The sequence below is a fragment of the Ailuropoda melanoleuca genome, chromosome 14 (genome assembly GCF_002007445.2).
Source record: "Ailuropoda melanoleuca isolate Jingjing chromosome 14, ASM200744v2, whole genome shotgun sequence".
NCBI classification, from domain to species: Eukaryota; Metazoa; Chordata; class Mammalia; order Carnivora; family Ursidae; genus Ailuropoda; species Ailuropoda melanoleuca.
This window is the reverse complement of record NC_048231.1, coordinates 59834385-59853242: the sequence shown is the minus strand read 5'-3', so window position 1 is coordinate 59853242 and position 18858 is coordinate 59834385. Positions and strand designations below refer to the sequence as shown.

General features: G+C 36.9%; 1 protein-coding gene across 13 annotated transcripts in view; it reads right to left on the bottom strand.

The window, feature by feature from the left end:
• Positions 1–18858, bottom strand: part of RBBP8 (RB binding protein 8, endonuclease) — a 111236-nt gene that overhangs the window by 19801 nt on the left and 72577 nt on the right. For all 13 annotated transcript variants that reach the window (XM_019796416.2, XM_034642703.1, XM_002912655.4 and 10 more), the window contains 7 exons: positions 14456–14631; positions 12353–12457; positions 8377–8474; positions 6640–6749; positions 4356–5253; positions 4150–4273; positions 1147–1235 (listed from right to left, as the gene is read on the bottom strand). In XM_019796416.2, the coding sequence (XP_019651975.1) occupies positions 1147–1235; positions 4150–4273; positions 4356–5253; positions 6640–6749; positions 8377–8474; positions 12353–12457; positions 14456–14631 (1600 nt within the window). The remainder of the gene's footprint in view (positions 1–1146; positions 1236–4149; positions 4274–4355; positions 5254–6639; positions 6750–8376; positions 8475–12352; positions 12458–14455; positions 14632–18858) is intronic.

Here is an 18858-nt window from a genome sequence, read left to right as displayed (position 1 = left end):
CTGTGCCACCCAGGCGCCCCGGAAGACAGAGAATCTTAAGCAGGCTCTGTGCTGGATGTGGGGCTCGATCTCACGACCCTGAGATCATGACCAGAGCCAAAATCTAGAGTCGGACATTTAACTGACTGAGCCACCCAGGCTCCCTGGAATTTTAATTTTTAAAGAAATATACAGTATTTAAAAAATAGCCAACTAGGAAAATAAATTTTTTTCTTGATGGTAACATTATTTTAAAAGTTAATCAAGGCATTATGATGCATTTTTTTAATTAAGATTTTATTTATTTGACAGAGAGACAGCCAGCAAGAGAGGGAACACAAGCAGGGGGAGTGGGAGAGGAAGAAGCAGGCTCCTAGTGGAGCAGGGAGCCAGATGCGGGGCTCGATTCCAGGACCCTGGGATCACGCACTGAGCCCAAGGCAGACACTTAACGACTGAGCCACCTAGGCGCCCCCTATGATGTCTTATTTTGACAAAATATAAAATTATTAAGGGGTACCTGCATGCTCAGTCAGTTAAGTGTCTGCCTTCAGCTCAGGTTATGATACCAGAGTCCTGGGATTGAGCCCTATGTCAGGCTCCCTGCTCAGCGAGAAGTCTGCTTGTCTCTCTGACCCTCTTCCCACTCATGCTCTCTCAAATAAATAAAATCTTAAAAAAAATGTATATATAAAATTATTAAAAATTGTAACTAGCATTTTTCATTATTTTAAAACTATAATAATATTTTTCAGCAAAGGCCTTTTTAAAAAAAATTTTTTTTTTGAGAGGGAGAGAGAAAGAAGGGGCAGAGGGAGGGAGAGAGAGAAAGAATCTTAAGTAGGCTCCACGCCCAGTGCGCAGCCCAACATGGGGCTCAATCTCACGACCCCAATCATGACCTGAGCTGAAATCAAGAGTCAGATGCTTAATTGACCGAGCCCCCTAGGTGTCCCAGTAAAGGCCTTTAAAGTCAGAAGTTATTATCGCCCTTTCAAAAATATCATAAAGTTAGAAGAATAAGCATTTTTATTTCTTAGTTTTCTGAATAAATAAATCAGGTTTAAGAGGTATGTGATTATCTTAAGGTTACAGAGTGAGTTGGGGGAGGAGGGTAACTAACAACTAGAATAACCACATGGGCCTTGGTTTTACTTTCTAACTTACCTTTGTATCTATTACAGTAATATCCATTTTATATTGAGAAAGGTCTGCCCCTGGATCTATGCTCCACTGGTTATTTTCAAAGGATACATCTTCAATAAGGAGAAAAAAAGACAATTAAAAATGGATTTTAAACATTCTTATCACTTTAAAACATTATGGGATCCACAGAATGGGAAAAAAGATTTGCAAATCACGTATCTGTTAAAGGGGTTGTATCTAGGATATATGAAGAACTCTCACAACTCAATAATAAGACAAGTACCCCAAATGAAAATGAGCAAAGAATCTGAATAGACCGTCCTTCAAAGAATATGTACAAATGGCCAATAAGCCCACGATAAGATGTTCAACAGCATTAAACATCAGGGAAAGGCAAAACAAAACCACAACGAGATAACACTTCACACCCAATAGGATGGCCAGAATCAAAAAGACAGATAATAATAAGTATTGGTGAGAATGTGGAGAAATGGGAACCTCATGCGCTGCTGGTGGGAATGGGAAATGACACAGACACTTTGGAAAACACATAGTTCCTCAAAAGGTTAAAGAAGTTAGCATACAATCCAACAATTCTACTCCTATATATAACTCAAGAAAAAGGAAAACATACATCTACATAAAATTGTACATCAGGGGCGCCTGGGTGGCACAGCAGTTAAGCGTCTGCCTTCGGCTCAGGGCGTGATCCCGGTGTTATGGGATTGAGCCCCACATCAGGCTCCTCTGCTATGAGCCTGCTTCTTCCTCTCCCACTCCCCCTGCTTGCGTTCCCTCTCTCGCTGGCTGTCTCTATCTCTGTCAAATAAATAAATAAATAAAAATCTTAAAAAAAATTGTACATCAATGTTCATAGCAGCATTATTTATAATACTGAAAAAGGTGAAAGTAAAATAAGTCACAAAAGATCATATATGATTCCATTTATATGAAAACACCAGAATAGGCAAATCTAAACAAAGGGTAGATTAGTGGTTGCCTAGGACTGGGGAAGAAGGGAGAGGAATGCAGAATGATTGCTAATGGGTTTTGTTCTTTAGTTAGAAAAAAAATTTTTTTTACTCAAGTATAATTAACATACAGTGTTATATTACTTTCAGATGTGCAATATGATTCAACAATTTTATACCTCCTCAGTGCTCATCAAGAAAGTATACTCTTAATCCCCTTTATCTACTTCACTCATTCCTACCCCCCCACCCACAACCATTAGTTTGTTCTTTGTATTTAAGAGTCTGCTTTGGTTTTGCCTCTTCCGTTTATTTGCTTCTTAAATCCCACACGTAAGTGAAATCATAGGCTGTCTTTATCTGACTTATTTCACTTATCATTATACCCTCTAGGTCCATCCATGTTGTTACAAAATGGTAAGATTTCATTCTTTTTTATGGCTGAGTAATATTCTACTATATATACATAACCACATCCATTTTTTTTTATCCATTCATTTATCTATGGACACTTGGGTTGCTTTCATATCTTAGCTATTGTAAATAATGCTGTATAAACACTGGGGTGCATCTATCTCTTTGAGTTAGTATTTTCCTTTGCTTTAGGTAAATACCTACCACCCATTGGATCATATGGTAAATTCTATTTTTAATTTTTTGAGGAACCTCTACACGGTTTTCCACAGTAGCTGTACCAATCTGCATTCCCACCAATAGTGTACAAGGCTTCCTTTTTCTCTACATCTTTGTCAACACTTGTTATTTCTTGTGTTTTGCTCTCAGCCATTCTGACATACGTAAAGTGGTATCTCATTGTGGTTTTAAATTGTATTTCCCTGATGATTAGTAATGTGGAACATTTTTCATGTGTCTGTTTGCAATCCATATGCCTTCTTTGAAAAAATGTCTGTTCAGGTCCTCTGTCCATTTTTAAATTGAATTATTTGTGTTTTCGGTATTGAGTTGTGTAAGTTCTTCACATATTTTGGATATTAACTTAATGGGTACTATTCTTTTGAGGTGATAAAAATGTTCTAAACTTAGACTATAGTGACAGTTGCACAACTCTGTGAATATACAAAACAAATGATTTGTACACTTTAATGAATGTTTATATCAAAAATTGTTTTTAAAAGGTTAAAATTATAACACCGTTTGGAGGAGTTTTCGATGTATGTGGACATGTATGACAACTACATAAAGCAATCACAGAACACAAAGTGGCACAACACTAACTCTGATTGTGAAAGGTTGAGTAGGTTTACTATAATCCCTAGAGCAACCACGAGGAAAAAAGCCCAAACCCAAAAATGTAAAAAAAAAACAAAACTGGAAATGAGAGTGAAAAAAGTGTTTTCATACAGAGACTGAAACTCTTGCTGGAAGAACAACTAAAGAACATGCTTCGAGAAAAAAGGAAAATAAACCCAGAATGAAGGAAAAACTTCGCAATAAAGAATAAAAGAAAAAAATACTACATAGGAAGTACAGAAATATTAGTGGCCAAAAATCACAAAGACTCATTTAAAACACAGCAAAATTATGAAAAGATTACCATACTTATTAATTAAGAGTAAAAAACGTTTTCAAACAAGAAGTTAAAAAACCCACATAAATGTATATATGCATATGTTTATACATATACATGTGAATGCAAAGAAAAGGGACAGGCTACCTGTGGGGTGAGGAACAAGGTTTGGATGATGAAAATTTTACTTTATGTATTTTAAAATTCCACGTAGTTTAAAATTTGTAGAGCTTTTATAGAGAAAATAAGAAATTACATAAAATAGGTAAATCCAGGAAATCACCTATAAAAGTAGGTATTAAAGACCTCAATTCATTTTTTCAAAAAGCACGAGAGCAGGAAAATCACATGTAAAATGAAACCAGTGAGGATCATCTGGTAATCACAGAAATATACAGGAAGACATGTTTTTCCTAAAACAATTCAATATATCCAAAGAACTTATATTGTATAACACTCAAGATCATTAAAAAAGAGTGTAAATACTATTTTCTTTTTTGGAAATACCAATTATAGTAAACATACCTTGACTGTTTTGTATAGGTTTTGTTTTAGCAACTCTACATGGATTTAACTGAAGAACGGATGTAAGTTCACATGCCCCACGGACTGACCTGGCTATTTTTACTGGCTCATGAGAATCAGCTCCCTAAAACAGAAAGAATTATTAGCATCTAGATGAAATCACGAACAACCATTTTAATAAAAATACTTGAACACTTAACACAAACCTTCACATCATCGAAAAGATTCTCAGTCTCCAAACTTTCATGTGGACGTAGAGGGATTTTAAAGATGGGATTTTCTTCCTTGATTTGTAATGGTGTTTTATTATCTGGAGACGATTTACCCAAGGACTGGAGGATGCACTCCTGTAAACAGGGCTCCTCTGGGGAATCTCTGGTTAACACACAGTCCCCGCTCAAGGCCTTGCGGCTTGAGGAAGAGCCCTTTGGAATAGGCTTCAAGGCCTCATAGAGAGTTACTTGCCTAAATCTGATTTTAGAGGTCTCACTTCCTTGGCTTTTCTCTTGACGCTGAAGAGCCGAAAATCGATCAGACAGATCTAGAGGTTTATCCATCACATAGTCTCCATTCATGGAAGAATGACTATCCAGTAAAAAAGGAAAGGCGTTTTCTTTATCAAAAGAGGCTTGGGGGCAGCTTACTTCATCTTCACTTTCTTCCTCAATTTTCTTCCTTTTGGATGTTCTGCCTCCCAGTGATTTCAGGGGCATTGCATGTCTATCTTTATCAGTGACAGCATCTTTAATGTGATCAAAACTATCCTGTTCATTTCTGGATTCACTTATATTTTTATTGATAAGCATCTGCTTACTTGAAGATGACTGGCTAATGATCTTGTTCACTTCAGACCCAAGATTATGATGTGTGGAAAGGGCACTATCTTCAGATTTGGATCGAGTTTTCTCTGATCTAGAAGTAGAAGTGTTGTTGAAGGGTGCTGTTTTCAGAAGGTTTTTTTTCCCAGTCTCTAAGAGAGAAGGGGACAAACTTGTATTCAAACCTAAACTACGTTTCACATTAGCGGTAGCTCCAAATACAGGAGAAGAGACCCGAGCAGTCAATTCTTCTTGAGGAGGAGTCTTTGACTTAGAATCTGAAAATCTAAAAAAAATAAGGAGTGGTAAACCTTTCTTCCTACTAAAGAAATAGGGTAAAAATTATAAGACAAACATATGAGAAAACTTACACTAATATAGAATTATTAATAGTAAGGGTCTTTGCCATGTATTAGACTCAGATGATTAACCAACATTTGAAATTGGGTAGAGTTGTCAGCTTTTCTTCATTTGGTTGACAAAAAGCGGAGGAAAATGATACAGTAAATCTAGCTTGATACCTTGATATTCCTATCCATAAATATTTTTCCTAAGTAATTTAAACAACTTCACTATATAAGAAAATCATATTTTAATAAATTCCACTGGAGACCCAAATTCTTTTGTTGATATGAAATCTTGTCTTAAGTATCTTCAAGAAACAAAATCCTTTTACTACAGAATTTAACGTGACTTAAGACCCAGCCTGCCTGTAACAGAGCAGACAGCTGTGACAGTGGAAAGAGTATAAGGTTTACGTTTGAAGATGTGGAATGGGTAAGAGCTCTGGCTCTGGTAATTAATAGCTATGTGGTGTTAAATAAGGCATTTAACCTCTGTGGAGCTGCGTTTTGTTGACTAAAAAATAGGAGTAATAAAACCTACTTTAATGAATTACTTTGATGACAAAGTAAATATGATATGTGCATCTAAAACCAAAAGCACTTTTAAAAAGCAAAACAATACATAAATATAGGTATTATTAGTGGATGTTTTGAAATTAGTAAATGAGATGCTACACAATCTTGAAAATTTATCGAAGGTTATAGATGCATTTTATATGACATCTAGTTTTTGGAAATACAAACACAGAAGGGATGACTGGGTCTTTATAGAGGCAGAGGAACAAGGCTGGAAACTCTTAAATAATGCCTGATAGAAGTACAGAAAGAACCTAAAAAATAATATCCATCTCTCTATAATAATGCAAAAAGCCCTCAATTCATCATAAAGTGGGGGAAAAAATTTACTTTTTAAAGATTTATTTATTTATTTGAGAGGGAGAGAGAGAGACAGAATCTCCAGCAGACTCCCCTCTGAGCACGGGGCCCAACTTGTGGCTCAATCCCATGACCTGGAGATCATGACCTGAGCTGAAATCAAGAGTAGGACACTTAACCAACTTCGCCACCCAGGCACCTCATGGGGAAAATATTTTTTAAAATAAAAATTAATACAGGTTCCTGGCTGGCTCAGTTAGAAGAGCACACAACTCTCGATCTCAGGGTCCTGAGTTTAAGCCCCACCTTGGGCATGGAGCCTACTTAAAAATAAATAAATACAACCAGAATGACAAACCATATGCTGACAGAACAGTTTGATTATATAGAACTCACTGTAATGAAATCTCACCAATAGGCTGTAAGTTTTTTACCAAAGTGCCCCAAATTACCTTAAACTATCTTCATTGTTTCTTACAGACTCCTCAAAAGGTGGTTTCTTGTGATCTTCTATACATTGATAGAGTTCATCACCAAGAGGGCTCATGGGACCCTGGAGTTCCTTCAATAATAAAATATAAAGTTCATAGATACAATGGAAGATTATTCATTCTTAAAGAGGAATGAAATGTTGATACATGCTGTGATGTGGATGAACCCCCAAAATAGACTAAGTGAAAGAAGCCAGACTCAAAAGCCACATAATGTAGGATTCCATTTACATGAATTACCCAGAATAGGTAAATCCTTAAGGACAAAAAGCAGGCTGGTGGTTGCCAGGGGCTGTGGGTAGTGAGGCATGAGGACTGAATGTTTAATGGGTACAGGTTTTATTTTGGGGTGATGAGAATGCTTTGGAACCAGAGAGGTGGTTGCTGCATAACACTGCGAATGTATTAAATGCCACTGAACTACAGACTTTAAAATGGTTAATTTTATGTTATGTGCATTTCACCACAAAAACAAATATGAAGTACTTTTAGGTTTAAAGAGAGAAAGCCATCAATATTTTACTATTTTACATAAGTACATTCTATTACTGGTATGTAAAACTCTTATCAACTCCAATTCCAAACCACATTAAGATGAGGCAAAAGGAATAAAGATAATTATTTATGCTGATAGGAAATGAATTTAAAAGAATCCTTTAGAGAGCGGTGCTTCTCAAACTTCAGTATGCATTCAAGTCAACCGGGGATCTTGTGAAAACACAAGTTCTCTTGTAGTAGGTCTGGAGTGGGGGTCTGAGATTCTCTGTCTCTAACAAAACTTTCAGGTGACACAGATGCTGGATCACACCTTGAGCAGCATGTCTTTAGAGATCAGCTCCCTTAATATATTTGGTGTATAAATTACTTACTTGTCAGGTTTATGGGTCGGAGGGAATTAGAAACCATTAAAACATGTTTAAAGTTCGAAGGTTAAAAACTACCCACTACCACCTGAAGAGTGATTTAAAACTACAAAGAACAACAACAAAAATACAAACGAAATGAAAAATCAATTCAATTTTTAAAATTTAACGGTAAGACAATTTTATAAGAGCAAATATAAATTACTGACTAAAGCAAAGGAATACTATTTTAAAGCTGTATCAAAATAAAACTTTAAATTGAAAAGTTAGTTTTCTATTTTTAGGGATCACTTAAGGAAAAAAAGTGCATGTGCCTGATGTAAGGAAGTACTAAAAGACTGAAAAGAAATTCATGGGATCAATTTCTCACCAATCCCTAAGAATCAGATTGCACTTGTATGGACAAAAAAACTAAAGCATCTACAACAGTCCCAAGAATTCAGCCTGTTTTCCAAACAAACCCCAGTTTAAAGGATATTGAAAAATTCCAATAAATTCTGACACCAACCTTAAGGTTTAAGTCTTCAGTTAGATGGAACAAGGTAGGGGTAAGGAGGAGAGAGGAAGCGGGGAAGGGTTGGCCAAACCCTCTGAGACATTACTTCCCTAAATTTTGACTCAACCCACAATCTATAATATGAAGAATTCTAAAGACTCCAGGTTTTGGGGGCACTGGGGTAGATAACATAAATGGGCCTTTCTAACCCAATTTTGTTCTAGGCCTTTATCCCATGATCCTTGGATAAAATAATTTTTCTCTTGCTCAATTCTCTAAAAACCAACCTAAAAGGACACCAATTAATTCATATTATCATCAAACTAAACAATTACTTACAGATTCTACTTGAATACTAAATCCAAGTGTTTCAGCAACAACTGTAGCTAAGTTAAAAGATGACTTATCAGTAGGACAACTGCTTGTTCCATGTGTTTCTAAGTAAGAAAAAAAAATCCACAATTATACAACTGTACAAATGAGATGTATTGAAAAATACAAAAAAGGAAAAGAGGCTCAAAGAACCACTTTATAGATGGCACCGGACAATTTTAAAATTTTGTGCAAAAAAGTCCAAAATATCTATTATAAATGGCAATTGCAGGTATCTAGCATTTGCATTTGCCAAATTTTTTCAGCTAATATTTTCTATTTTTCCTAAATGAATGGAATGCAATGGGCAGATTATTTTTCTTATTGCCACTGAAAAAACCCAAAATCATATATAATTGCGATGGATTTCTTGTGGCATGAATATAAAACCATATTTATAGTATCTTCCATGAAAACATACTTTGTGGGAGAGATTTTCAGCACTGCATAATTTTCAAGATTTAGGCTAACATATTATATAGAAATCACCTGTGTTGAAGTATTTTACGAAGTTTTATGTGTACAGAGTTTCAACAAATCAACAAGTATTTATGGGGCACATACTATGTTCTAGGCATTGTGCTAGGCACTAGATGAAAAGAAAAAGGTTCTTGTCCTCAAGGAGTTTAAGAGCTGATACAGGTGAAACAGAAAGGTAAAAAAACAACTGCAATAAAATGTGATAAACATTAAAGGTACATAGGAGTGATTTAAACATACAGGAAGGACTCCTAAATCTACCTGGGGTTATCAGGGAAAGCTATAGCAAGTGGCGCCTAAGCTGACCCCTTGAGAGCAAGAGGATCTGGGCAGGTCACCTGGGCACAGGGACAGAGGGAAGGACTCTAGTATGTGCAAAGGTTCAGATACGTGAAACAAAACTGCATGTTTAGGGAACTACAGGTGTTTTAATGGCTGGAAATCAAATGCAAGAGATGTAACTATAGTAGGACATAAGCCCAGATAGGCCAGTGAGGGATCTCTCTCACTCCCTCTTTTTCTTGCAGGGGTGTAGAGAGGTGAAGAGTAGAATCCCTCCCCTACTGGATTCAACTGGAATGAATGGGAGACAGTACAGAAGAGCTACTGAACACGGACCACTTTTTCAGCTTTGAAGAGAAGCTGTAGCTAAGAATGGAGACAATTAAGAGAGAAGTTATTTTTAAAAGATGGAAGATAACATATGCATATATTGAAAAGAACAAACCTGCAGAGAAGCTGGAGATATAAGGAAAGAGGACAACTGAGGGAGCAAAGTCCTGGTAGCAGCAGACAAGAATGGGCTCCAGAGTGTAGACAAGAAAGGATCTGCCACACTCCGTGTTATGTCCCCAGCACCCTTTGCCAGTCTGTCTGTCCATACACATACTCACACAAACACACACTAATATGAAATGACTTGTTAGCTTTTAGAGAATAAGTTTTGTACTCACATTAAATGAATGTGATAAACCTTGACCAACCCTTTCAACTGGGCTCTGGATCTCATCTTCTCTCACGGTTTCACAGATGTAACCACTATTACCTCTTTCCTTAGAATTATTCATTTCTTTCTCTGTACTTGACCATTCCACCAACATAAAAATATGCTCCACAGGGGCACCTGGGTGGCTTGGTTGACTGTTTGCCTCTTCAGGTCATGATCTCAGAGTCCTGGTATCCAGCCCTGTGTCTGGCCCCTTGCTAAGCAGAGTCTGCTTGTCCCTCTCCCTCAGCTCCTTCCCCCTCCCCACAGCTTGCTCTCTCTCAAATAAATTTTAAAAAATATGCTGCATATGCTATAATATCCCATCTTTTAACATCCTCACTTGACCCATTTTCTAGCTACTATCCCATTCTCCTGTCCCCTTCACCATAAAACACCTTGAAGGACCCGTTGACAAGTGCTCTCTCTGCTTACTCTGCTAGCTGCTCTTAACATGCAACAGCCTAGCTGAATACCATTACACTTTAACAATTCATGTTACGAGTTGTTTTTTTTTTTTTTTTTAAAGATTTTATTTATTTATTTGACAGAGAGAGACAGCCAGCGAGAGAGGGAACAGGCAGGGGGAGTGGGAGAGGAAGAAGCAGGCTCCCAGTGGATGAGCCTGATGTGGGGCTCGATCCCAGGACTCTGGGATCACGCCCTGAGCCAAAGGCAGACGCTTAATGACTGAGCCACCCAGGCGCCCCCATGTTACGAGTTTTAACAGTCAATGATCTGCATGTGACCAAATCCAAAGGTCAATTTTCAGTCTTCATCTTCCCTGACCTATTAGCACTGTCTGCCACAGTTAACCACTCCCTCCTCTCTCCACATGGCTTAAAGGACACCACTTTATCTCAGTTCTTTTTTTAAAAAAGATATATTTATTTATTTGAGACAGAGAGAGAGAGAGGGAGCAGAGGGAGACGGAGAGGGAGAAGGAGAGAGATCTGGTGCTGAGTAGAGCCTGATGCGGGGCTTGATCCCAAGACCCCAAGATCACGACCTGAGCCGAAATCAAGAGTTGGACACTTAACTGACTGAGCCACCCAGGCACCCCTATCTCAGTTCTTCTATCTCACTGGCAGCTCCTTCTCTGGCTACTTAACTTTGTTGGTTCCTCCTCATTTTCACATCCTCTAAATCACCATCTAGATAGCTGTAATATCACCTTTAAGGAGGTGAAAAATGGTTCTGAAGGCAAAAGAATCCTTTTATGTTATACATATACTTATACACATACACTCATACAGTATAGCTGTAGTATTGAAATTCCATGGAAAAGTGGCTAGGGAAAAAAGGCTAAAAAGGCTAGGGTGGGGGGGGGTAAGAAAAATAGCTGAGAATCACTACTTTATATAAATGAAACACCCCAGAGCTAAGTACTTAAACTTCTCTATCTACATTCACTTGCTTGGTAATCTCACCTAGTTTTCTGGCTTTAATACCACCTACATGCTAACAATTTCCATTCATATTTCTTAGACCTTTCTAAACTCACATCCAATTACCCATTCAAAATCTTACCTGAATGTCTATCTAGCATCTCAGAATATTTTCAAAACCAAACTTCTGATTTCTAGCCACCCTTATCCCCACCCCCACTCTGTAAACCTGACGCTCCTAGTCTCTTCCCTCTTAGTAAACAGCAGCTCTAAAGAACAGAGTTGCCCAAACCAATCTCCCCTTCATTCACTCTGCCCCAGACACAGAGGATTCCTTAATGTTCCTCATAAAGACCCAAACAACACCCTGGTCCCAAAGCCTTTGTGTTCTGACTTCTCTACTTGGGGTGTTCCTTCCCTTATATCCACATGACTCCCTTGTTTCCCTACATCTCTCCTCAAGTGTCAGTTTCTAAAGTGAAGCTTTCTAATATCTTTTCTTTTTTTTAAGATTTTATTTATTTGAGAGAGAGTGAGAGATCACAAGCAGGGGGGAAGGGTGGAGGGAGAAACAGACTCCCTACTGAGAAGGGAGCCCAATGCAGGGCTCGATCCCAGGACTCTGGGATCACAACCCGAGCAGAAGGCAGACACTTAACTGACTGAGCCACCCAGGCACCCTCTAATATCTCTTCTTACCCAGCTTTATTCTTTAGAACACTTGCTTCTACCTGATATGTATTTATTTTCTTTCTCCCTCAACTAGTTTGTACACTGTATGAGGTTAAGGGCTTTGTTTTGTTCAGTGCTTGGTATATAATAGGCACTCAAGTATTTGTTGGATGAATGAATAAAGCACAGGAAAGCCAGTTTACTTAAAATTATCAGCAATTTGTATTAATATGGATAGGGATATTAATATGAATTAATAGGATAACATGACTTTCCAATATGAAAAAAACTGCTATTCAACCAATAATACAAACAAAATCATATGGAAAATACTGTCTAATTCAGACTGTTGGCCACTCTTGCCCACCAGTAACCACAAATTTTAAACTTATAAAGTAAATCTCAGTATGTTGCTTACTAGCCACTGGGGATTGACTTTGATCACAAGTGTCAGCCACCAGAATTTCACTTTCATTAGGTTTATGTTGTGGATGAGTTGAAGACTTTGGAACTTTTCTCAATTCTAAGGGGAGAAAAGAGATTACACATAAATAAACCACTGTGATACAAAATACCCAAATATATTATAAGCCAATACAAACTTGCCTTTAAATGCATTATAAATATTATTTTACTGATAAAATTTTCATATTCCAATAAAAAGTTTATTCTTTTGGTTTCACTAAGAAACAAAGCCGGAAGTTAGGACTGTGGGAGACAAAGGACTAGAATAGATAAGCTTCTTCTGACCTAAGTATCCTAGAGTTCTAATATTTTAACACATCTTTTCCTTGTGTGTTTGTTGCAAAATCAGTAGGTTCATTTAAAATGAATACCACATCATATATCTCTAAAATCTTCGTTTTTAGAGTTTTTATTTTCTGGAAGGAAATCCTGAAACATGCTTTTTTAGAAACCATTCCAATGTTTAAGGATTTAATTTAAAGAAAACCAAAAGAAGGACAAAGTAAAGGGAAATAAGCTTTTAATTATAACTAGAAAATAATATTATAACGTACTATAAACTAAAACAAGCAAGGGTAGTTAGAAAGGGAAGAAGACCAAATAGTCATTAAATAAGTTTTAAAATAATTTGCATGGCTCAAAAACGATCTTATATTTTATAACCGAAATTTTAGATTCCAAGTAAAAATGATCAGAGAAAGATTAAAATAGACAAATTAAGTTTTAAAACAGTTATAGGTCATTCTCATATGATGAAGAAATAAACCAGAAGCACTTATACAAGATATTAAAAAAGACTTTCCTAATAAAGAAAACTGCTGTGATTTGTTTTTTTAGGTATTCTTACAGATGGATTTAAACATGATCTAATACGTAGATGTTTATCTGTAGTAATTCTGTCAGATAGTAGACTAAAAGGCCAATGAATGTTCATTTTAGATTCAAGATCTCACATTTTAACTTTAGTTCCTAATTACATGTAAGATTTTTAACAGTTCTTTTGTATACCACTAGATGGTGACGCAAGCTCATATAAAATGGGGAAAAAAATGGTGCCAATTTTCCAATACCGAAGAATAAGATCTACTTATTATTTTAAAGGCATAGCTACTGTCCACAGTTTATTTGTATTATGAAATTATCTCTAGAAATATTACACCCCTTTCCTCCAAATGCTTTCCTTGTTACAAACAATTCAGGTTAAAACGGAAGTCTTTACCATTTACCTCAGATCAATATTAAATAATCATTGTATCAAAACGCATGATACATTTCAGGGCTATATGCAAAGACAGATTCCAAAGTATTTAGCAGAAATGGTAAATAGGCCTGGAATTAGAAATATGCCACTGATAAACCACAAAGTAGATACTTTATAAAGCCATTTCTTGGTTACCACCAATTGCTACACATTATAACAAAAACAGCCAGTTAAAGCTACTGGTAGGAGTAGCTGTGGGTAAGACATGGAAAGTACAAAAGTTTAGCTCCAGGGTGATCTGTACTTGAATTGACTCATTCTGACCTGACCTGTACTTGAATTCTGACCCTACTTACTTGACAGGTGACCCTGAGTCAGTGATTACCCCCTCCAAAGAGCAAACCTTTCTTCATTATCAAATGAAGATATTGACAGCTACCACCCCAGCTTGTCAGAAGAATTAAAATATAGTAATAACACACTTGAATCACTCAGCGTATTACCCGGCACACAGTAGGTGAAAATTAACATTAAGTTCCTTTCCCCTTTCCTTCTAATCCCATTCAGATATAGACATAGGAATATTTTTTAAATAAAAGGAGAAAAACCTATACAGTACATTTATAAACTGCTGGGCGTTTACATATTCAGATAAGTAATGCATGCCTCTACATAAGGACAGGCAGAAACGCCTTCCCAGTCACCTCACTAATGGTAGTTAAACTTACAGTTGCGACCTAAGCTCCCCAACAATCGCTGTTTTCCTTCCACTAGATGGAAGAACAGAAAAACTCACCACAGCAGAATAGTTTTTTATACAAAAACAGATAACTAGAATACAACTCCAATCCTCACCGTTTGTACACATGGACTGCTCCAGTTTACCATGTGTTTGTTCTATGTATCGGACATGGAGGTTCTCCTTCCTTCGTAGCCGATTAATGCCAGAAAATGAAAAGGCTGTTATTGGTGAATCTGGAATAACATTTTCCTCAGAGTCAAGATCAGCCGCTTGGTGCTGTTGATCATTCCTAGAGGAAAATAATGACAAATGAAAGAAAATTAATGCAACAAATATTTATTAAAACATCTCTAGTATGGACTTACAAAAGAACACAGGTATGGAGCTATAAGAGATGTGATTCCTTGTATTTAAGGCTCTAAATCTAAAGACAAAGATTAGAGAAGTATTCAAATGATTAGAGTACCAAGTGGGGAATACTATTGTGCGAAGGGAAGTACCAGGTGCAGTTGGGGGTACTTTGAGGTGAAATGAAAAGAACTTCAAATGGCAGAGAAAATGAGCAGAGTGAAGGCATCCAATACTCTGCCCTGGTGTTAGAGAAGGGCAAGCTGGAACTACATGAACAAGAGCCTTGATTAAGTGGTGCATAATTTAGAAAGCAATCGGAAAACAGTTAATTAAGGTTTTAGAGCGTGGAAGTAATGTGACAATCGAGTAGCAAGACTGCAACACGGACTAGAACAGAAAGAAAGGAAGCAAGGAATCAATTCGGCAGTGCCTACTTAGGTCCAGGCAAGAGTTTCTGTAGGTTTGAACTAGACTGCTGAAAACAGCTATGGAAAGGAAGGGGTCAGTGTTAAATACTATGGTAGTAAAATCAACATGACTTGGCAAATGATCAATACAGGGTGATGGATAACACTGACACTGATTACTACCAACATTTGTTCCAGGTTTATATTGCCAGGAACGAAGTGCTACACGCATCGATTTAATTATCACAACTGTATATGCTACTAATATCACTCTCATTTTACAAAGGAGAAAATGAAGATACAGAAGTTAAGTCACTTACTAAAAAATAAGTAACAGATGCAGGATCTAAACCCCGGCAGCCAGAGTCCCAGGACGGTCCTGAGAAGCACTCAATGTGTAATCCATAGTAGAGACCATGAGACTAATAACTGACTATAAGTAGGATTCGCACCTGGAGTTTCCACCACTGCTTCTACCCAGGCCCTCCTCACCACAAACGCACTCGAGCACACATGTCCTGTCTTTCTCTTAAAAAAAAAAAAAAAAAAGAACTCCGTATTCCAGGTGTGGTCTGACAATAGGACAATCCTGCCCTCTCCATTTTTCTGTATTTTTTTCTTCGACAACCTACTATTTTTATCTAAACAACATATCTACAAGTAGAGGATAGGAAAGACTCTGAATTCAAGGTTATAGTCACAGTGAGCCCAATAAGGAACAACCAGTAATATTTTTGTGCTTTGACCACTTGATGAGAAAGTAAAACTTCAGCAAAGACTTGAAGGAAATGAGAGTGCTAGCTAAGTGATATCTGGGAATGAGCATTCCAAGCAAATGGAAGAGCCAGAGCAAAGAACCTAAGGTAGGTAGGCTGAGGAACCTTGAGGAAGCGAGGGTAATTAGAGTATAATATAAAAACAGAACTGACAGGTAATGGGGGAGGGGGACAATTAGATCATTTAAAAGACTTTGGCTTGTGTTCCAGTGAAATGCGGAGATGAGGCAGGTTTTAATCAGAGCAGTGACACAATATGACATTTTACCTTATACCATTTAGCCTGCTCCTTCTTTTTAAAAGAAGAGCACTATCAATTAAATACTATTTTCTGGCATTGGTTTACATCTTTACATATATTACTTCCTTTTCACAGCTTTCCTGTAAAAAGGAAGTGGGAAATTACAGTATCATACTTTGTAGATATGGTAACTAAGGTTCAGAAAAGTTAACTGACTTATCCAATATGACTGATAAGTCTCAGACCCAGCATGTGAACCCAGGTCCACCTCATTTCAGAGTTTGTATACCCTTTCTGCAGTTTTGTGCTAAAGTATCCTCAAAAGGTTACCCACCTGCGTAGGTGGTAGAACCTGGATTCTCTCTCTTCTGATTCAGTTCAGTGAGGCTTATAATCTCGCATTTAACCTGTTGTATTTTGTTTTGTTAGATCTGGCCCATTATCCCAACCTCTGAGGGTCTTTCATATGTTGACTTTTTCCTGCCATGTATTAGGTTAGCGTTTATTCTCAGCTTTATGTCTTCCACAAATTTGATGAATATTCCATTAGTGCCCTTCATCAAAATCATTAATAAAGTGTTGAGCAAAATCTGCCTGAGGATGGAGCCCTGAGGCATACTACTATATATTTCCTTCATTATCATTCTTCAGGAGATATCAAGGGAATCATTGTCACATGCCTTCCTGTGAGAGCTTCATTTACAATAAAACATTCCTCAGAATTAAAATTAGTCTTACTTGAATTATTTGTATTACAAACTCATACTGGTTCTAAGAGATCAGTGTATCAGACTCACTAGTTTGTATTGTAGGGATCTATTCCTTTTTCTGAAAATCAGAATGTTTAAGTAAACCTGATGGCTATAACTGCTTAAGTTTAAATTATGTTTTAACTAACTGTAAGTTCTTTAGAGGAGAAAAGCTAAAGGTTAAAAACTTTTTTGTAGACTCTTTACAGAGGGAGACCCTGGATCTTTATATGTCTTGAGAAAAAACTAAAGTTGTTTTGAAAGGAATTTAAGGGAAGGCCAACAAATAAAACACACAATCAAAAAAATTTTACTCTTGTGCTATTAGAAAAGTAGAAGAAAGTTGACCAGCGTGCATAATTAACTAAAGCTACAGCATGAACTTTTACTGTTTCTCAAAAATCAGACCTAATGCTTTAAAAAAGAGACTTGGTTACTACATGGAAGTTGTTTTGGTTTTTTTTTCCTTTTATGACAATAGAGGACACAGCCAGCACTTGTTTACTTAGTTTAGACACCTCTAATTAGATCTAGGGGTATTTGGGTTTTGTTTTTGTTTTCCTTTTGTGATCCCCGCTACTTATAGATGGATTCTGCCGGGAAATCAATTTCTTGTGACTCATTCATGTTCCAGGTTGAATTCTCATGACTAATAGGCAGATAGCCTGTGACGTAATTAGTTAAAGCAAGGTCAGGTAGATTTCACACTCCATTAATTTATAAGGCTTTCTCATATGACCTTAGCTTACTCTGTTTTTCCAGAATAAGACAGTTAACAAGTAGATATTAGCTCTAAAGATTTTCCTTAGTATAGAATATAGGATTATAGACTACAAGTAATATTGATATTACCCAGGAAATTAAGATATAAATCTGTGTGAGGAAAAATTAATCTTGTAAAAACATTTGACTTACAATCTACTCTCAACACAACAGTCAGAAAAGTCTGACTGAAACTTTAGTCATATTGTGGTGAGGAGGAGCAGAGGGAGAGGGAGAGAGAGAATCTCAAGCAGACTCTCTGCTGAGTGTGGAGACCAACACGGGGCTCGATCTCAGAACCCTGAGATCATGGCCTGAGCTGAAATCAAGAGGAGGACGCTTAAGGACTGAGCCATTCAGGTACCCCTAGAATACTGAGTTCTTAATTAGGATATTGACAAACTAAAACATTAAAGACAAATGGTCCTTTGAAGTCTTGAAGTAATGCCTCCTGAGGAACAGTTAATGAACAGAGGATATTTACCCTAAGGAAGAGTAAGACTCAGGAGGGCCCTGACAGTTGTCTTCATGAATGCAAAGTAGAAGAGGGGGTAAAACTTGTTCCAGATGCTCCCAGAAGGCAAAATCAGAATCAACAAATAACCTGTAAGTAGAATGATTTCTACACAAACTTAGACGGAAGTTTCTAATAATATCTCACTAAAACTAAACAGGCTTGAGAGATTAAACTTATAGTAGAGGTGTTCAAACAATGGCTATTTGTTAAAGAAGGTATATAAGGAATTTAATTTGGAAAAGGGTGAAAATGAAATGAATCTCACAGTCCTTGAGTATGTATAGATTGCTTTGACCTTCACTAATCCAGGACATCCATTCCCCAAAACAGAAAGAGCCATGACCTCGACACTTAGCTTACTTATTGCTTTCTGTGACTTGAATATATGTATACGTATACATACCCACACATTTTTTTTAACACTTTATAACAGCACATTTTATCTGAATAATTTCTTACTATAGTGTCACTAAATAACTGTCCTACCATATAAGCTTTCTGTAACATCAAAACCAGCTTAGGTGAGAATTACTGCATTCAACAAGCAGAGATACAAGTCAAATGTTTTTTCTAAAGTTCAGGGGAATTTCAGGCACTAATAGCCTAATGTCACAGTGCTTTAGGTAGTCAAAGAAAAGATAATACTTGCCATTTTTTTAAACTGCCAAGCAAAAGTAAATTTGTTTAGGAGAGCAAGTTACAAAAGAGGCTGG